The sequence below is a fragment of the Acanthochromis polyacanthus genome, chromosome 9 (assembly GCF_021347895.1).
Source record: "Acanthochromis polyacanthus isolate Apoly-LR-REF ecotype Palm Island chromosome 9, KAUST_Apoly_ChrSc, whole genome shotgun sequence".
NCBI lineage: Eukaryota > Metazoa > Chordata > Actinopteri > Pomacentridae > Acanthochromis > Acanthochromis polyacanthus.
This window is the reverse complement of record NC_067121.1, coordinates 35,050,203-35,072,227: the sequence shown is the minus strand read 5'-3', so window position 1 is coordinate 35,072,227 and position 22,025 is coordinate 35,050,203. Positions and strand designations below refer to the sequence as shown.

At 41.9% G+C, this 22,025-nt stretch overlaps 1 protein-coding gene across 11 annotated transcripts in view; it reads left to right on the top strand.

The window, feature by feature from the left end:
- rnf220a (ring finger protein 220a) overlaps nucleotides 1–22,025 on the top strand; it is a 188,008-nt gene that overhangs the window by 79,904 nt on the left and 86,079 nt on the right. For 7 of the 11 annotated variants that reach the window (XM_051953607.1, XM_051953608.1, XM_051953604.1 and 4 more), the window contains one exon: nucleotides 4,601–4,630. The exons of the other annotated variants lie outside the window; for them this stretch is intronic. In XM_051953607.1, the coding sequence (XP_051809567.1) occupies nucleotides 4,601–4,630 (30 nt within the window). The remainder of the gene's footprint in view (nucleotides 1–4,600; nucleotides 4,631–22,025) is intronic. 11 annotated transcript variants of the gene reach the window in all.

The following is a 22,025-nucleotide window of genomic DNA, read 5'->3' as shown; positions in this document are numbered from 1 at the left end:
CATGTTTCAACTCAGTGACTAGGCTATATATCAAAATAATAGTCACTTCCAGCAAGCATTAACATGCAGGTGTGCAACACTTAAAAAGCACCCAAATCTGTTTGGCAGTAAGTTCACATCCACTGGGTATTAAGCAGCTGTTGTAGAAGGTTGACCACATCCCAGACTTCAGAGAAATGAGCCGCAAGAGAAAAAAAAAAATCTTAATGAACAATTTAGCCTCATTCCAGGTTCACAATTTCATTTCTACACCCTTTCTGCCAACGTAGATGGAAGTAGATTCACAGAGTTTCGATGGGTTTTTAAGGAAATCAAGATTTCAAAATGACTCCATACACACAGTCCCATCCCCATCCATTCCCCATCCCATCATGCTTTGGGCCTTCCTCACATCAGCCACCAGCTCCAGCGCCGTCCTGCCTGCAGCCCTCTTCGTCCCCTGGCTGGCCCCTCGTGTTGTGACTCCTGACAACTTCTCCAATTTGCTCTGCTGTGTGAAGAGGCAGGGAGCACATTGATATCTTCCCACCTACGCACACACTCAGGAGCAATCTTTTTCCCTGCACATGCACACACACACACACACACACGTACATCAGCATGCACACACACCCAAGTCATCAATATCCTCCCATTTATAAATGATCTGGCCCCGGGATAGAGTTTCAAACCTGCTGGGCCCTTCTGCCCCCTGCTTGTCACACACACACACACACACACACACACACACACACACACACACACACACACACACACACACACACACACACACACACACACACACCCACACCCACACACAAAGAGTCACACTCCTCATTGGTCATTGATTACCTTCTCAGATTTTACACAGCTCCATCCGTTGTTTGAGCAGCAGTGGGGACCTCTGTCTCTGTCCATGTTCATCCTACTGTGTGTGTGTGTGTGTGTGTGTGTGTGTGTGTGTGTGTGTGTGTGTGTGTGTGCGTGCATGTTTATTTGTGCAGTCACATCAGCAAATTTAGCCACACAGTGAATGAAGGTCAAAGGAGCCGAGCAGGATCACACTCTCACGTTGGCCATTTTGTCGTGTGATTAAGACAGAGAGAGGAAGGAAACGAGGAGGAGAGGTTCGCTGTGAGAGAATCAGAGAGAGATGCTAAATGGTGTGTCAGCGTGGATGATGTATTCACCGATTGATGTCTAACTTTCTATTCATAGTTGCGAAGCATGTGGACATGTGGGTGCATCCGGTCAATACATGTTCAGGAAAATCACACCGAGGCCTCGTCTGCACTAGTACGTTTCTGGATGGATATCTTTCCTTTAAGTTTAGTAAAAATATAAAACATGTTCACATTTTGCAAGTATCTCTGTGCACGTGACATGACAACAATGACTAGAAACGCAGTAATAAGCATCCTTGGCCAGTCTACATCAACAATACATCAAATAGGAGAGAGGAACATTCTGTCATTGTGGCGTTTTTGCGGGCTTTTAACAGCAAATGTGGATGAAAACAGGCTTTTGTGTGCTTACGAGAAAAAAAAGCTGTTTATATATGCAGTATATATCATCTGTTATTGTTGTTTCAGGCTCATGCTCATTATAAATAACAGCACATGGGCATGCAGGAATGAGTTGTGACATAGTTATCTCCCAAACTCTTTATTTTATAAACCAGACATACAGTACATTCACATAAACATAACATTTTTAAAAAATCTGCCCTTTAGAAGATGTTTGAAAATTCAAGTGACTTAAAAAACAATTTGTGTGTGGGTGAGGGCCTCAAACATAGAGGAAAATGTTTGTTATAGTGTGCACAAGACCTAAGATAGAGGCTCTTTGCCTTTTTTTCTTAAATAAGAAGGTGCTTGGATTACTTACCAAGCATTATAAGGAAAAGTAGCAATACTACAATGCAACGACACTGAGGAGTCACAATTTGACTTGAAATAATGGCAAACTGCATTTGCACGTCACAAATAAACATACTTCCCATGCAAAATATTTTCTACACATTGCAGATTTATCGTAATATTTAATATCTTCAGCTCTCTAAAAAAATATGGAAGTCAAGTTATATTATTTGGCTCTGAAATGTAGTCTAACAGGCATCAAAATACAAATTCCACAATCATCTACAAGTACCGTGCAAAATTGTCCCTAAGTATGTTACTTGAGTAAATGTACCTGTCTTCAGCGACACGCACACATAATGTAGAAATGAATGCAGGGTCACGATTGAGACTGAACCCACATCATATCAAATTATCCACTCTTTTATATGCAGAATATAGTTACCACATTTTTATAGCCGACATAAATCTCACACTGATGTTCAGTGTATTTCGAATTCAAATTTAGAGTGTTTTATAGCAGATGTTTGAGTGTAAATCAACCTGTTCAATCTAACCAATATGAGGTTGAGAGGCGCAAACTGTGACTCTGCGCATGAAATGATGCATAGTATACAGTAAAGGCGACTTACATTAAGGGGGCATAAACAGTTTGAAAGTTTTAGCAAAAATGCTCATTGATTTGTGTTTTTATCAACAGTCGTTTGCCTCGCTGAGATCATCAAATGGAGCAAAACCGCAAAATCCCTGCCAACACGTGCATCTCTCACATAAAGCCACATACTGTTTGTCATTAACAGCTCACCTACACACACTCTCTTCCCCTTTTTTCCCCTCCCTCCCTCACACTCCGGTGGGCTGTGGCTCACTGTAGATTCCTTAAAACCTGATCCTGTCTAAATTTGCAGGCCTTTCCTCATTGATTTCCCCGGGTGAAAATAAGAGGATAGGAAAGCATGTTAGACGTCTCCGGAATCAGAGCCAATCCATTAGCAGCGATCAATACACTGGCAGAGGGGAGAGAGAGAGAGAGAGAGGGAGAAGGAGAGGGAGAAAGAGAGAGAGAGAGAGAGAGGAGGGGGGAGAGAGAGGGAGACGTGAGTGTTGACAAAACCAAATAAATATAGACGCGCAAAGAGAGGAGAAATCAGATTAGTGCTGAGAGAATCTAAGCACAACACTTTTAACCCCTAACCTAACAATCTGTGTTTACACCACAGTAAGGAGAGAGGGGGGAGGAAGAGGAGGGGAGGGAGAGGAGCGACAGGGAGGAGGAGGGAGGTTGCGGTCGCATTGGAGAGTACGTCTGTTCCCAACTTGAATTTAACAAGGTTTTTCTGTGTTGCTGGGTGGCATTAAAAAACTCTGCACACACACACACACACAGAGTCTCAAACAGGACACATATAACTGTTGACATGCATGCTATTCACATAATTACTGTGGTGGAGAATAATGTGACTTAGGATTTACGGTCATCTTGCGGCGCTGTGAAGTAAGTCCTTTTCATATAAAGATCATTACATGGTTTCAGAGAGGCTGGACGTGGAACTACAGGCCATATGTTGCTTAGTAATGTTCCTAACATTGTCTCAATTTCTCTCTGTTTTCCATGTGCCTTGTTCGCCCTCTGTTTGGCTTCTCCTCATAGGTAAGTCACCCTTTTTTTTCCCCCTCTCTTCTTTTTCATTTGTCCATAAATCCAACAAAAAAAATTGCACCCGAGCACTGAATTGGAACGCTATAAGGGTTAAAACACTTGATTTATAACGTGCACATATTCAAAACGGAGCACGCCAGAGTGATTCCGACACCCTCTAAATGAACACGTATTCCTCACGTATTTATCCCCTTTAAATAAATTGAACACATGGACATTACATACAATAGCAGAATGTGCAGAAACCGATTTTTGGATTACACCTACATACTCCATAAGCTACACAATGAGTCACGCAACGCACCCCGCCCTCGAGGTTTCTCCCTCTTTATGCACACATCATCATCATCATCGGAGTAATCATTATCAATGATATCTTGGCGTTTGCTAAATTGAACATATGGTCTTTGCATACAGCAGCGTTGTAGTAATGATGCCAGTGTAAGCGCAAAAGAACTGAGTGTGTGAGAAACACAAAGAGGAATGCAGACAGTCCTTTCTTTTAATGCTTCATTTTGAGGTCACACACATGACACACAAACACACACACACACACACATGCGCTTACGCTCGGCTGCTACCCAGATGGAGGCACAACCTGGCAGAAAATAACTGGCACTGATTAAATATTTAGTCGTCATTGAAGTGTCACGTTTTTGGATGTTTTCTGCGCCGCCGAAGCAGCGATGCTTTTCACTTAAGAGGAATTATTTGGAAAAAAATGTGCACTGACAATAATAATAATGCATGCAGGCAAATTATTACAGGCTTACAGGGTGTTTTGGGGTGTTTATGCCTCTTATTTTTGACATTCCTACTCACTAAGTTAATTGTTCCACTGTGCTTGCCATAGCTATGCACACAAACATCAGCTTGAATGCCAAATAAGTCAGTTTAACTAGATTTCTGGTGAACAAAATGACAATTTTGCGGGAATTCTGGTTAAACTGTCTTTTTGTATGCAATTTATCAGACTTTCTTACCTTGTCAGACTCAGCTGTCCCAAAGTCATGTGTTCTCAGATCTCATCAGTTATTATTCTGTAAAGCAAAAGTTTAAGAATTTTGTAATTTGCATTTTTTGCTGCACTGGATTGCTTCAGATGCCCATCTGTGCCATCTGATGAATACAGGTAAATCCACGAAATTCACTGAAAATCCGTAGGCTCTAAAAACGCTACTGGATATGAACAAAAAAGTCAACAACAAGACATGTTCAACTGCATGATTGTACCAGAAAAAAAAAGAATAATACACACACTGCACAGTCTGTGGGTTAAACATCGCAGTGGCAGCGTCTGGTGCATATGATGCCAGGGAGCATTTTGCAAAGCTTCAGAAGAATGTGTATCAGAGGGAGAATCAGCCACAGGTGACACCTCCACCAATGCGGTCAGGACTGAAACTCTGCTTTCCAACATCACTGCACAACACAATCTGCTGAAGGTTGTAGCACACCACCTGACTGAGCTTGAATTTTCACCACACATGCAAATATGTTGACAAGGATTTTTTTTTTGTAATCTGTATAATTTTAGGTGTCTGAAAGCAACTTAAATATCAGAAATCTGTATAAGATATTCCATATAAGTTGACATGTGTGACTCCACGATACCGCTCTCATGTCTGTGAATTAACTACGGAGTTAGAGCCAGGAGGAAATTAGCATAGCTTGGAATAAAAAATGGAAGCAGATAGAAATGGCAAGAAAAGCTCCTCCTAAAGTTAAAACATAGGGATACCAGCAGCTCTCGAGCTCCTTAATTAGCACTTAGCAAGTTATTATTCTATTGTGAGCTATTACTTGGCTCTCAGTGACTGAGAGCAGTGACTTCCTGCAGCCTGCTTTAACTGTGAGGCTAACAGGCAAACAGCAGCCATTGCTACATCCTGCACATTTGGAAAAAAAATATATACACAAATAAGATATGTATTATTTTGTAAACTGTGAGTTTGCATTAAAGCTGTGCCTTGTATTGAAGTCTGTGACTTACTATTAGACATATCCAACTAACTGTTTTCCCATGCTCCTATGCTAAGCTAATCACCTCCAGTTAGCTCCGTTTTGATGCACAGATGTGAGACTGGTGTCAAATTTCTTATCTAACTGTTAGCAAGAAAGTGAATTAGTAAAATGCCTAGATATCAAACTATTGCTTTCAACAAATGCTCTTGATATAGGACTTTTTTTTTTAAAATCTGACTCCCACATCACCACTAAAATTGTTACTTGGGTTATAGTAGATTAAATACATATATTTGCTCTCACAAACACAAATTGGAACGTGCACACCTTAATGCACTTTCACACAAACATATATTTATAATCAAACAACAAAACAGCACATGCTTCAACACAACTGAATGGCCATAGCTTCCATTTGGCTGACTGACTGGTGAATTGCCACGGTAACTTTCAGCTACTATGTATTGTGGTGTTGTGTCTGTGTTTGTGTTTGTGTGTGTGAGTGAGTACTCATATAGAGCATAAATAACCCTTTCTAGAGGAGGAGAGGTTTGTACAAGTGTCTGGGTTGACTTTGTTACGAGCACTCCAACACTCTCATACACACTGAAAATAGATGGCCATTTTTCCCCTCTGGAAGATAATCACATTCAAGCGATCGTTATGCATTACCATGTTGTTCCCGTCAAAGACTTATATTGAAGAGTGAAGAGGCGTTCTCCTCAACTCTGACTTTGATAGATGGTTCCCGTTTTCAACGTGAAAAAGCTACTGATGTCATTACCTATAGATTTGTATTAAATCGGTGTCTCGTATTCAAGCCTGTGACTTATTTCTTTTAAGCCCTACCCTCCAAAAGATGGTTTGTATACAGACTATCCTGTTAAGTTGAATTAGATGCCTCATTGCACTTGCACTTCAATTCAAACACAAGCTGGCAGTTTGTTTTTGGGACTCATTGACCAGCAACGTAAAGCGTTCTGAGCGCAACACAGGAAGGGATAAGAGCATCATTTCTGACTCTCTGTCTAGACTTTCTCTCTGAATGTCTCTATTTCTCTGTCTCCACCCTCCTCTTTACCATAACAGGCTAACAAAGACATAACATAATTTCATCTGAAGCTCAAGTGGAAGTTAACTACACATATGGCCTTACCACAGCCACCTCTCTGTGTTCCTTCCTTTCCTTTACGGTGTATTGAGCGAAAGATAATAACCAGTTTGACTACGAAGACACTTTGCTTTGTTGTCTTTCTCCGTGCATCCTAATGGCTGATGATTACCCTGCAATGACAGTGTCTGTGTCTGTATGTGAAACAGAGGAGGCTTCATGTCTGTCGGCTTGAATATGTGTCTACAATTGTGTGTGTCTGTGTGTATAAGGCTGCAGAAGTGGAGGACATGTCAGTGGGGGTAGCATGGTATTGGCAGCTGTACAGGTGTTTCCTCCTTTGTATTGGCTAATTGACACATGAGCTGACTTTGATAAATGATATTAACAGACAGATAAATAGACAATATATTTACTCTGCATGCTGAATGATAAAACTGGTGCAACATATGACATATTGTGTAAAGAAATCCTGAAAATGGTTAAGATAAAGTAAAAAAAAAAAAAGCATTTTCGATCAAAATTACGCTCCAATGTTTGTGTTTCACTCCTAAAACTGACGATGTTTTCTAATTGCCACCGCTGTAGTTAGTATTCAGTCAAAGCTAGGCTAAGCAGCAACCTCTAGGGTTCAAAGATGAAGTCAATGTAGAAGTGCCAAAAACTGCAGTTCCTCGAATGTCCACTTGAGACGGACTCCAAAAGAATCCCCATAGACATAAATGTTAAAATTCCCAACTTTACAAAACACAGGCTTCCCATGTGACAGTCTTTGTTCTCAAACATCTATCCCAACCCAACCGTGATACTCTCCCTTTGAGAATAGCTGTATTTTTCAGCTAACATCTATTTTCTGTGAGTTGTGTGCAGTCATTTTACAAGATTAAAGCTGCTGTCCGGAGTTTCTGTTTGTTTTCAATGTATGTATCATTTTTTAACAAAGCTTAAATGTGTTAGTCTAGTTCGATACTATAATATAAAGTTAGTATAACGTGATATGAAAATTTATTCCTGAGCTCCGCCTTCCTCTCATAGACCCCCATGTTATTCCAAAAAGCGCCGGTCGCTGCCGACCAATCAAGTTCGAGCTTCAGCTTTGTCATGCTGTCAATCAACGGTTACGCGCACAGCAAGCAAGCCCATGCGGAGGTGGGCGAGCTACGCACTACGCAACCGCGTGCACATTTGTTTTGCTTGTGGAGGAGAGAGCATCAGGGCTCAGCAACTTCCAGAAAAGTTACCAGTCCCACGGCTTGTCAGGCCAAGAGACTGCAGGACGTTTTTTGGCTCGGGGTGCTCGCGTCGCTCCCCGACCACGGCTTCCGTAGCCCGCCTGACGGCTTCGTTTAGATGCCCGACCTCTGGAGGAAGATGTTGGGGCGTCTGGGACATACTCTTCGTCAGAGGAGTCATGCAATTCTGAACTCTAGATAGAAATAAATAAACAATGTAACACATATACACGCGTAAATGCACTAAGTTTGATAAACAACGTAATCGAGAGGGATACACGAGTGTAATCACATATTGAAACTTTACTAGTTCGTCCTAGCAGATTTATGTTATTTTGGTATTAGGACAAGTTAGACTCAATACAGCATTCTAACGTAATTCCTTTATTATTTACTAAATGTACTAAATGTAGAAGAGGGGAAAACAGCACAACAGGCAAGATGCTGCAGCACTCCGGGCACTTCTCTCATGTACTGCGCGCGTGCACAAATAAAGGGGCAAAATCAGAGGGACGGAGGGTGGGACCAACAGTGTTTTGGGAGACGCTGCGATTCAAACTCCGGACAGCAGCTTTAAGTCACAGTTTCTGTCTTTCTTGTTCATACTTCATCAGTCAGTAAACACTCATTTAAAATTAAGTTGAAGGACTTACAAAACAACAATTTTCCAACTTTGTAGCTATTCTTTTAATCGACATCAGAGACTTCATCATCGAAAACAACAAGTCCTCCAAATGAAGTTAAAAATTATGTTGGCCTTGCTCACTATACAGAAGCGTTATCTGATCGAACAGCATCTATCAGCAGACTGGTTTGTCTGGGCTTTCCAAAAGTTTTACAGATGTTTTATGATATAACAGTGGCATGAGTAAAGATTGAACAGGATAAAGAACAAAAAGAGATTCATTAGATTTATGGGAACATCACAGTTTGGGTAAGAATGGCTACTTTTCTAAAATGTGGGAACCTCTGTTTTGGTTACAATAATAGCCTTTTGGTAAAGGTAAGGGAACAAAAACAAATCAGCTAAGTACCACTTTAGTTGTTATCCTATGGCCACCGTATGTGGACTTCATGACTTCATAGCACAAACATGTAAACATAAGTTGTTTAGAGGCACAAATCACAGATGTTGTTGTTCTGCTTGGGTGTTAGAATGGTGTCCGTTGTATTGGACAGGGATGGATGGATGGAGAAGAGAAGAGAGGAGAGGATAGGAGAGGAAAGGAGAGAGGAGGAAAAAGCTATTAATGTTGCCTAATGATTGGGCCTGGTAATAGTTATCAGTGTTTTAGGGCGAATATTATGGCCATGTAACGAAGGCCTTGATTACTTTATTAGCCTCTTCAAGTCATTCGGCTAGCGCTTACTGATGTGACCCCCTCCTGAGATCCCCTTACCTCGTTCCCTCCGAACCCTCCACCGCCGTCACCTCCACCTTCTTCTGCTTCTCCCCTCTCCTCTCCCACAACATAACCCTCCTCCCCCCTCTTTCTCGCTGCACCCCGTGATGATGAAATCAAATTAGGTGGACTGGATGGGCCTAAATCACGGCTCGCGTTGCGGGCCGTGACATAAAGAATGGCCACGACGAGGTTACCTAGAGTTCACGGCAGATAATGAAAGAGACAGGGAGGTAATAGCATGACGGAGTGGTGGGGTTCAGTATACTGGGGGTGGAGGGGATGGGGGTTAATACGAGGGGAGGGGTGGAGGTTCATTTGGAGGGTACCTGCCTATATGACCACTCCATCTGCTGAGGGACACTCATTCACCTCCTTTCTCCACCTTTTCTTTGCTCTTCTTCTTTTCTCGTAAGTCTCCCTCCTGTCCTCTCCTTCATCCTCTTTCTCTCCTCTGTCTTTCTTCATCTATCCATCCTTCTTCCGCTTCTCTGTCTTGATAGTGATAAAGGTTTCACACTCAATTAAGTAAAGTATCACCTAAAAGGGAGTCTAGCTGCGTTATCAGGAGACATTCACTAAGTACTTCAGTGATGGTTAGCCACTTCCATAATAGCATATCTCTTCCAGGTCTATTTGTCAGAGAAAACCTCCCACTTCCATTTCTGTCATTTGGCTTGCTTTAATTGACAGCGAACATTGTCCCTTGTGAAAGTACACTATGTAAAACTACATGAACACCCACTGATGGCACCTATATGTCATTTCTGAAAATCTTATTCCCAAACTATAAGCAGCACTAATCTGCCTACCAGTTTTTAGTCTCAGAATGACTTTCCACCAGATTTCAAAACTTGTCTGCAGGGGTTTACCCTCATTCATCACAGGAACATTACTGAGGTCAGGCTCCGATCTTGGGCAATAGTGGTTTGCCAGTTCACCCCAGAGGTGCTGGATTGTCCTGAAGTTTCTTGTAGGTCAGTCAAGGTCTTACACACACAACTGGGAAAAAATGTCAATTAGACAATGGCCTGTAATGTTGCAGATGGAGGCATTATTATGGCGAAACACAGAAGACTTTCCCAAACTGTAGCCACAAAGTTGAAGGCGCACTTCTATGCTGCATGTTGTTGCATCAAGATTTGCCTTCAAATAGAACAAACTATGAAAAACAACCCAGACTAAATACACAAAAGTGTTGAGACAGAGGTGTTCAGATACTTTTGAATAGGCAGTGTTCTGTTTCCTGGATGTGGGAAGAAGGAAATCTACTGAGCAGTGAGCATATGTGCCATATCCCAAACAATGAAAACCAGCCCAAGACCAAAGTACACAGAAATATATCCCTTTGGCTTTATCGTGAGTTTCTCATACACTGTATTTGGGGTGAAGTAAATATTTTGAATATCGCTATAAAATGCTCAAAAAGCAAAAATAAACAAAGAAGATTTTTTTGATAATTGCGTTCCTTTTTGGAATGTTATCCCTTTTTCCCTGATTTGTAGCTCACTGGGTTGAAAAGTCATAAAAACAAATGGATGACTCATTATAGTTTCTTGTATGGTTACACTAACAATCATCATTTCTCGATTGGACCTCGTTAAACATTGAATGTAGACTTAATAAGATAACGCTATTTCCAGATACCAGTGATAAAAATAGACCTTCATTAAAATGCTATCAGCATGTCACTGATATCTGCTGCTGTCTCATATCGTCTAAATCTTTGCTGCACTCAGTTCTGCTGGTTTAATTTCGCTAATTTGATGTGTAAGTGTGCAGAATGTGTGTGTTTACGTCTGTTTTAGTAATTCTAACCTAACCAGACACCTGTCGCTGTTTACACTCTGTTCCTCTGTTGTTTTTTCCTCTCATTACCGAATACCACCACATGAAGTATCCTGTTTTCACACACACACACTCGGCTTGTTTTTAACACACACCATCGGTTTGTGCACTTTAACACAACAACATGAACTGACCCATAACCTTTTCTGCAGAGATCCTTTGCTTCCTGTTCCTTTCTAAATGAAGCAGGTAGGGTAAATGAGATCACTGGGGTCACGGTGGATTTGTTGGGCAGCTGCCAAACTACACTCCTAATTAGCGCGACTGCGAACTTGGAGCTTCATTTCAGCTTTTCAGCTAGAAATGATGCAGCAATAACAAGGTTTTGGTCTCTTGTGACTGCTGAAAGTAATATGCAATATTTGGAATGTTTGTTAGAGAGGTGGTTCTAAAACTGTTACAATTCAAAGAACTAAGAAACTTTTTATATATTTTGATGACTTTATAGAGTAAACAAAAATATTCATCAAATTTTGGAGTATCTCAAGCATTTCAAATTTGGTTTAGCTTCTAAATACATTCAATTAATGTACATAAGGATTGTCATGAAGTCACACTTGGAACATTTTTTGAGTCAAAATATATTTTTTCTCTATCATTTCTTGCTAAAATGTCAGATTTAATCGAGATTTGTGCCCAATTTTCTGCCTCTTTGCTGTTCTAGCTCAGCACACCATGATTATTAGCACATTTCCAGATAAAACACTTTTTAGATATGTTGTCTGCTGACTTTAACCGTTATTTTGCATCTTTAAGCATTCCTCAGAGGACTATGAACTAGGAATTGTGTGACTCTCAGTTTTGAAACCTAAAGGTGTCGTCCTCACCCTCCAGCTTTCCCAGTGACCTTGAGACCACCTTGTCCTCCATTCACCAAACTGGGCTTTAATTCCGTAGGCTGGGGCGACCAAACGGAAATAAAAAGCCCATTATGTGTTGCCCGCGGCGGGGGCTTGTTGACTGGGTTTTATTGCAGGGGGGATGAGAGCGCTTGATGCCTTCATTTAGGGCCCCGAGCACCCGGTGCTGACAGCGCTGTGACAGTACTGGTCCCTGTGGCACCGCTAAAACAGACCGTGACAGAAAGCGACACTCTGGCTGTGTGTGTGCTGAACAGAGTCTGTGTCCTGGCTGTCTGCAGTCCAGGCTGGCATGGTGAGACTCGCCTGTATAAACGCCCTCGTAAAGCTGACAGATAGACATATGTATGGATCCCCCATTAAAATTTTACTACTAATCACTATGGATAGCCTGCCTGGCTACCGGCTGGCTGACGGCTCAAACACACACACATGCATACTGTAAGCACACACAGAAATATGCATGCATGCGCAAAATATGACAAATGTGCATAGGGATGCCTATCAACAATTTTATGTGTACTTACATCTACTTCACATGCATACAGTGAGTACTCCCTCTAAAATCCTACTGTCCAGTCAACAAACTGATGGAAAATCAAGCCCTTGATTCTAATCCTGTAACATCTTTCAGCTGTTTCCTTTGGTTTCACTTGAAACATCTTTATGTGCTCACCGCCATTCTTATCAAACAGCTTTTTCTAGCAAAAAAAAAAGCTCAGATAAACCTGCTGTGAACTATTGTACATGTTCAGTAGTGAACAATAGCAAGTTTAATGTAATGAAGCATTTAGGAACTAAAGATGGATTTATGGTTCTACGTTGGTGTCCATTTGTGTCTATACAGTGAAGGATTGTGGAAATTCAACCAGTACAGATCCTCTGAAAATAGGCTTGCATGAAGTCTTCCAACAAGTCAACAGCACATCACCCCTTGGTGATGATGCTTTCCATAGGTCAAAGGGTGATTAGTTGAAAGCTTGGCTTCAACCAGAGAGGAAACAACAGAGATTGACATCAAGACTATTTGTGACTGCAGATACAACACACCTGTCAGTAATGTTTTCTTATGTAGATCCATTTGGTTTCACTCCACTGCAAAGTAGTTTCTTGTTTTCTATGACTTTGTCTTTTCTTTACAAGTGTCTAAAAAACAAAGCTCTGTATGTCACCAATGTAGTGCTAACGGAGTAGCATTTTTACACCTTAAGAAACCACATTTTCCCTCACAGTAGATGGTGTAGACCTAAACTGAGAATAAATGAAAATAATTGGACTTAAATGTATCATGTGACTAGAAACATGACCCCAAATAAATTCTATTGCTCCACTTTTATGCCCACTTTGAACATTTATGATTTGTCTGTTTTGAGCAAAAATGTGTTAGTTAAATTATTGTATTAGCCACAAATACAGGACAAATTAACTGAGTCAAAGGCTTGCAAGTTCAACTACACCTTTTTTTCAGTGGTTTATCAGATTTTTCAACCTTGATCCATTTTACAGGCACAGGTGGATATCCATGTCCCTCCCTGTAGTCTGGACTTTGCTGCACTTTTGGTGTCTTTATTGTATCGTATATGGCACATTTACAGACACAATAAATCGTTATGGATGTGATCTGCCCACAATACCAAAAACACCCATGATATATTATCAAAGTCTACAGTGTACAGTAATACCGTCAGTCCCAACGTCACGTTGCAAGGTCATTCAAAGATTTAGGTGAATATTAGCGGATATGCACAGTGGACATGTTGAAAATACTACACAGAGGTTCAAACTCAACACCGTATATCTCCCCTCACAACAGCATTATGCATAATGCATTACCTTTCTCACACGGTGGGTCTAGGTAAAGTTCATCAGGGGGTTGGCAGACTCATAAAACTCTATGTTGCGTATCTTAAGACCCATCCATGTTGTGTTATAATGTTATCAGCTGAAGTGTCAGAAGGAGTAGAGGGAGGGGGGAGTGTAGGAAACATTGTGGGGGGAAAAGTGAAGAGGTGGATGGATACATGTGGAATGTCAGGTTCACTTTGCTGATAAAGTAGATCCTCCAGTGACCTCTTTGGCCTTGAGTTAGAATGTTGCAAGTGACAGAGGAAACCCACCTACAACACTATGTCCTCAAGATGTTGTTTACATTGTCAGTTATTAAAGCCAACCTACAAAGATTTCAGATGACTGTTTGTGGACTTTTTGAAACAGCAGAGAGACAAGCCATTCATTTATATAAGAATGATTATGACAGAAATAGATATCAATGATCTAGACTAGTTGCCACCTGTTCACTTGTGATATAATTTCATCCAGGTTGTATGCAAACCTAGAAAAAGTGTCCACCTTCTGCCCATCTTCCATAAATTTCCATCTCCTCGCTCTCAGGTGAAGTCATAAGGCTTATGGAAGGCCAAAGTCTGCCCTGTGCTGCATAGGTTATCAAAACTGGTGTTACGGGGACCACCGTATAGGCCTCCCTAATGCCCTTGTTGGTTACATATATGTGTTTGTGAGAGAGAGGCACTGGGTTTCAGACGTGTGTGTTTGCGTGTGGCAGAGTAAATAAACACATCGTTGGGGAGGTCACAGAGGCAAAGGTGAAACAGCGGTTGCAATCAATACCCCGAGGGTATGTGTGGGCAGGTGTAAGCACAGCGCCCCTCCTCCCTCGGCCTCTCCATCGCTAACACCGTTACCCCACTTGTTAGCCGGTGAGGGGTGACCCCACACACTCTCTCGAATGCACCTGACTAATGGGCTGTAATGAGAGGCAACCAGAGAGGGAAGCTTCTTTAACAGCTCGCCCAGGGGACTCAGGACTTTGTGTGTGTGTGAATGCATGTTCATAGGTCATCCAGTGTGTGTGCGGACGTCTGCATGTGTGCGTATAGGTGCACCATGAGTGACCCTGTTACAACGGCAACGTGTCCTAATATCATTAGCTGAGGCCAGTCTGAGGTCAGGCTGCTGTACGTAGAGCATCCTTACGTACTTACAGTAGAACCCGGAAGGCGTATTACGGGTGGAGAGTTGACCTGCTTAGACATTTTCCTTGTTATCACAAATTATTACCTGAATTTCCTTGAGTTAACTCTAGATTTTGTGGTGTAACAATGACAGTTGAGATGTTCCCTATTTTGATGAAAGGTGAAACAGGTGAGGATTTAAAGGAATGCATGGAACACTCTGGGAGATAGAAAACAGCTGAAGACATCTGGGGGGAAGTTATCTGTTAAAATATCAGAAAATAGTGAAAAATGCCACTCACAATCCAATACGAATGCTTCAAGGTACCTTTTTGATCTGAGCCCAGTTTACATAGCTTGTGGTGAATCCAGGAATTCAGGAATTCTTCATCTAAGCAAGAAGTAAAGTTAGGTTAAAAGCACTTATTTAGTGTGACAAAGGCTATTGTTGACAAAGGGACATTGGTTTTGACATCTTGTCCAGGTTGTGGAGGTGACCCAATACCTGAGTGACTAAGATCTATTCAAGACTTTGAAACTGGACCTGCATGTGGTTCTGTACATAATACAACAGGTGCGTGTTGGTTGGGACACAGTTTTTTGTATTGTCCCTCATATCAAACACAAAAAACACTGATGTTTCTGAAAGGTTTACTATGACTTTTTACAGGATATAGCAGCTTGTTGCAGATTGGGCTGTAGTATCATATCAGTGATTATTCCTGAGGTGTGTCGAGCACAGTGGGCAGCACAGGATTTCTGGAGAATTTAGAACCATTCGTGTTCCTTATGCATGTCCAGTCATTTTGCTTGCACTTTAGAAATGTTGAATTTTGGGGTTTACACAGAGGCGAAGTTCTTCACTTTTTCTCCGACAGTCCTGTGCAGGTCTGGGTGGATGATCAAATTTACATCACATCTACCGTTGTAGACCTGTGGACAAGGGAAGCATGAATTGGCCTTTAGGGTGCAAACCACACCAGCTAAATGCCTTCAAATGGTAAATATCTGGCTTGATTCCTGTCTGGGCCAGACATTTCCTGTATTTCCTGTCTTTCGAGAAGAGACTAGAAGATTTGCAACTAAACACAAATCTTCTTCGACATCCATATATCCATTCCCAATCCTCAAATAGTCGCCACTGATTACGGGCTGTCTGTCAGTGTAATGCCTCAAGATTAGATCACCTACAGTATGTGTTGGCCAGACATGACCACCAATCCTCACTCTCCCTTTCCCTCCCTCTTTCTCTCCCTGTCTGTCACCCTCTCTGAGTCGATAAGCCTCTATTCTCCTCTTTTCGCTGATATGATCGGTGTCTTCAGAGGCACTCAGACCACTTTTACAGCAACCGCTAACTAGTGTTCCAGGCAGCTCGCGGCTATCAGGGCGAAATCACACGAGCCTGTCTGCCTATGTAAGTGTGTGGCCGCCTTCATGCCTGTGTGTGCTCTCTTGTTGCGCGACTCCACTCGTCCATCTAGCTGTCGGCGTCTATCGACCAGGGCCATCATGCGTGTTTTGGCCTGAGCGAGGCCACAGATGCTGCAGGGCTATTAGGTGCCCATTGTTTGTTTTGAATGGCAACGGAAACAAAATTGGTCTCATTCTGATCTTATTGTGGGTAACCCTACCTCTCTTTGTGGCCAGGGGAGGCAAAAACCAATCCTAATTCACTTACCCCACCCTGACATTGGCTTTTCTAATGCTTTTTGAGGGATGAAAATATGGCGACATGCAATAAGTGTCGACAGTACAGAGGACTTAAAAGCAAGAAGGGGAGACAAATAGATGGACAGATACGTAGAGGGATGAATGGATAAAAATCACCCTTTTCCTTTGTTCCTGTCTTTCTTTTCTTGCACTTTCTGCTCCACTATTAAGCCCTTCTTCTTAGCCGCTTTCACTTTCCAACTGTCCCTCTTTCCTTTCCTTTCCTTCCCTCTATAATCCTTCTTTCCTTCCTCGCTTGCTGTGTGGCTACAGCCAGAGCATAAGTGATGCATTGTGAATGGTTTGTAATTTATGGAGTCCATAAGTGGACCAGATTGATAGGGCTGTTTAAGGCGAGCTCACCACGACATCACTTTATTTAATACAGAGACAGACCCCGAAGATATAGCTTTAACCTCAGTCAGCAGCGGATAGACCGTGCATATGTACTGTGCAAGCACTTATATATCCGGATACACACTTAAACTTTCATTAAAGGAAATGTTTATCAGTTACAAACATGTTCTTCTCAAAGATGAGCAAACAAATATTGGTTGAAGTGGCCCTTTAACTTATATTTTGCATGTGAATCCCAAAACTGCACACAAATAGGAAGCAAAATTGATTATTGAGAAGAGAAAGTGGAGACTGGGTGCGTTGTTTTTGCCTTTGGAGCAAAATGGACGTGGTGTATCATGGGAGATGTAGGTTATTTGTGAGATAAAGCCTTATTGTTAAGCTGTGGCTCTGAATTTTTTAGAATCAAAGTCATAATTAGTGGTACAGATATATCTTTTGCAAAAGCCCTTGGGCGCACACATGCACTTTCCACCAACACACACCTAAACCAAGATAATTTTCCAGCCCAGCCTCCAATATTTGCTTGCTTTGGTGTTTAAAACACAAATCAGGTCTCGTCTGCTCACCCTGTCAGACTAAGCCGTCCACATGCAGCCAATCCTCACAGGCCAAAGCTCTGGAGAGAAAGACGATCTTCCCACAGCGACCAACTCTGCCCTCTCATCTGTCCTTCACACAAACACACACTCACGTCCACGGCTTGCCCTCTCCTCTGCCCCCTGCACACCCACTGTAATGATGTCTGTTGACCTCTAACACAAAGGCTGCCCTGGCAGATTAGTTTACAAGTGGCCTAGGGACTCTGGGTTTCAAATCCTAACCCCTACAATTTTCTTGCATTGATTATGCATACTTTTTTTCCCCATTCGGTCATGCCACCATTGTCAGCACGGTTTGTGAGCAATACAAGAGTGTCCATATGTCCAACTTTGTGTCATAGTTTTCAACAACTGTCCAACCTTATAACTGTTCTTAACTACACAAGTTAATGTAAAACTGAAACCGCATCTTAGAAATTCTGCCAAAGTTATAAAGCGAAGTTTGGATTTATTTTAGCATTAAAAACTATGTCCTAAAAGTAAAAACAAAAACATCTTGTATGCGTATTACTGGGGGGGGGGGCTTTAAAAAAAATCAAAATTAAACATTAAACATGGAATTTTTTTTACTCATTTAAACAGGCTTAAACTGCCGGTTTCATACACATATGCATGGGATGCTCTGTGACAAAACTACACACATTTTAAACAATGTTTTTAGTTGCTTTTGAAACTACTGAAAAAGTGAGTAATAGAACCCTATTTTCACATTCATACCAAGTAATATTTACTCCACTCCTTTCTCTGTTATTTCTGCTCATGTTGAAATCCTCGAATCTCCCACGAGTTAAAGCAGAAGTGCTATTTACAAAACACGAACAAGCTCTACTGCATACACACACGCTGCCCAACACAACAAACGTAAGTACCAACAATCTCTAAATACATAGTCAGTCACCTCTGACCAGTATCTGCATGTGCACACACACACAGACACACACTCACACGCAAGACGTCAGCGATGATAAGTGGAAAGTGAGTAATAGCCGAGCTGTCTGGCAGCCAGCTGCTGGGCCTACTGTTTACATGCCAACTGATTACCCTAATTTCCAACGCATGCATGGCAGTTAGTCTGATAAATAGCTCCCCCCACCCACCACCACCTTCTATTTCCCTATTGTCAGCCACTGCAGGCTAGTCAGCCGGCCGGACCCATAATACCTTTTTGATTATTCAATAAATAACCCATAATTCGACATTGATTGGGGCCGTGAATGGGCTTTGTGGGGAGGAGGAAGAGATGATGAGGAGGGGGGCGCAATTGGTTAGGTGGTTGAGAGGGTATCGACCAGCGGTGGTCAGTGCTTCGATGACCACTGGTGGTTGGGGTCACTGCTTTGAACAAATACGCACACACCTCTGCCTGGAGTCTGATGTGATTAGAATAAGGGTCATTAGTTCAGGCTCGCTGCTTATTGTCCAAACAAAGATGTCCAAGACTAATGGAAGCTACTTAATAATTTGGGTGAAAGATGAGCAACAATGAGGCGCTGCAGATGGACATTTCTCTGCGTGGCATTTCCTCTTTATTGAATTTATCCGTCACAGGTCACATTTACAGACATCAGTGGAATGTCTAAATGTTTTAAAGTTCAACCAGTCAGCAGTGCAAATCACCAGAGCAGAGCTTGATTATCAGGGCTTGTAACCAGCCGTATTTGGTCACATTTGTTGGCCTCGGGCCCATTATGTTAACCACCTTGATGAACATTGATTTGCTAATTCTTATCTCCGCTTCCAGCAATATGACCTCACTTCATTGCTTCAAAACTTTGCCAATGTATCTCACACCCCAAATTATCTCCATTGCTTTTGGTGGGCACTTCACTGTGACATGGTTAGTATGGACCGTATTGAAACCTGTCCCCGAATGGATTAGTCCTTTCTCCTAAGTAGGATGGATTTTATGGTGCTTGCCTGATCACTATCTGAAACCAGCTAATCGTTAGTGCATGTGTGTGTGTGTGTGTGTGTGTGTGTGTGTGCGCGTGTGTGCATAAACCCCGCTGCCTTGATGTTGCCATTGAAGTGTCCCTGGCGTTGTACTTATTGGAGTTCCCTGATGTTAGATATTGGAATATTGATCTCGGAGAATGTTTAGCTTTCACTCTTCTCTGGTTTCATTTATATGCTCACACAGCTGACACCCGCTTCACACAGCAGTACATGCTGCAGATGTGGCAGTACATGAGGGACCTAGATCAAATCAAACTCCCAATCAATGCTGGAGGAAGAAAAAAAATGCGAGTAAAAAAATCTGGCTTTAGCAGGGAGTTCACACGCAGCTTCTTGCATGTTCACGTAAATAATGATCAGTTAAGAAGATCAGAAAATGAACAATTAAATCACTTTCATTGCATTTAAAGCAGTGGACATTGTGAATAGGTTAATGATAATACTAAATACCATTTACAGGATAGTGTTGACGATTAAACCATACAAACTATATGTACGGTTTGGCTCGATTCTTGCATCACAACTGCTACACTTCGTTGAGTTGGCATTACCCCAAAGATTGACACACACTTGAGTGTCTCCAGAACAAACTCATGCAGTCGTCACCACTTAACAGGCGACGGATGCCTTCAAAAGGAAAATAGCGAGCAGCAGCCCTCCACGTTTCAGAGACATCGGCCGAGCAAGTCTCCATTTAACAACAGTTGCATTACAGCGCGATGTCGGTTTCCTATTAAATACCTTCTCCCAATTACCCATTATTTCCCCCTATAAAACCACTGCAGACTGCATCGAAGGGCTGTTTTATCCCCCCGTCACCCCACGTCCTTTTGTTTCGGAAAACATGTTTCAACTTAATGCAACCGGGAGAGCTATGAGGGAAAGAGAGCGGGAGAGAGAGTAAAGAAGGGAGGGAGGGGAAAGAAAAGGTAATTTAATGAAGTGAAACGTTTGATGTTGTAAATAAAAAGCAGACTGGTCGTGGGTGAGAGGCTGGGGCTAATGGACTTTGTTGGATGGTAGGTGTGGAGCTGCTGATCTTTAAAAAGCCTAAATAAAAAAAGTGAACTTCTCAGATACGATGCCAAGAAAACCTCCAGCCTCCCTTTTTTGCTGGATCCTTCGCCTGGGGGCATTCACATCATTGGTGGGGCTTATTATGCAATCACAGCAAGGTAAAAAGCACCGCTAACCCCTCATCGGAGGGCGTGGGTGCACCATTGTATGTGTTTGTCTCCATGTGTGTGTGTGTCTTATGTTGTAAATTCAGAAAACCATTGTGGTCTGCTCATTTGTACCTGTCAAACAGAAGCCTGAAGTGAAATAAACGCAGAAAGTACGGGAATGTGAAAGAATGGGCAGTGACGGGAACAGATAAGAAGTAAAACGGAGGTAATTAAGAAGTATCAAGAAGACAAAGTGAAGAAAAGAGGAAAATGCAAGTGAAGGAAAAATGTTGGTGATGGTGAGTGGAGAGAATGAGGGGGGGAAGAAGACATGAAGAGAAGAAAAGAGAAGAGTTCTCTGGAAGTTAAAAAGAAAAATAGGACGGAAAGAGGAAAGCAAAGAAATGAGAACACACGATTATGAAGGTTAAACAATGGCAATGGTCATTACGCTTCACTTTCAATGAGAAGGAGGAGAGAAATCACCCCCCATTTATAATTCATATCCTCAATTACCACTAATAAAGTGGCATGAATGGGGCCAGCCCAGGGAATGGTGCAGGCACAATTACATGTAGTATAGCCTGGCATTAACATTTTCTATTTGAACATTTTTCAGCCTCAATTTCTCTTGGAGTTAATAAGACCGATGATCCCTCCTTGACTTTTTCATGAAATTATTGTATGGTTATAATATTCCAATCTATTAGCCCCCTCTTTCCCTATAATGTATTCTACCATTTAATAGCCTGACCTGGCTGGATAGAGAGATGGTAAGAGAGAGAGAGAAAGAGAGGGAAACAGAGAGAACATGACATTGATGAGAGGAGTAGGTCTTGTCGTTTTGACCCCAGAGGGGGTGAGACAAAGGTCTGATATATCCCATACAGCGTTTGAATTGAGGTCTCTCATGAGGCCGTGCCTATCATCTGAAAATCTTTCTGTAAGAGTGCTGCATTTTTTTCCCCCATCGTCGTGCTGTGGAACCTCTGTGTGCCTGATTTTAAACCTTGTCATATAGTTACTGCAAGCTGCACGGTTGACTAATTTTATGTAAGCATTGTAGGGGTTTAAAGAAGTCCTAAATGGGATTTACGTCATTCAATAAGTGACGTAAATTTAACAGAAGACCATCCACTGAGACGGAGGGCAGAGAGTTGCTTGCTGACCATGAATGGAAAGATTTTGTTGCTGAAATGCACAGAATACAGGACTAAAGTTTCATATTTTAGTGGTTGTATCAGATTTGGCCCAGCAGATCTTACATTATTATATCAATTTGTTGACATCCCTTCTGCTTTAAGCTCATGCACATGCCTGTCTGAAATCTCCAAGATATCAT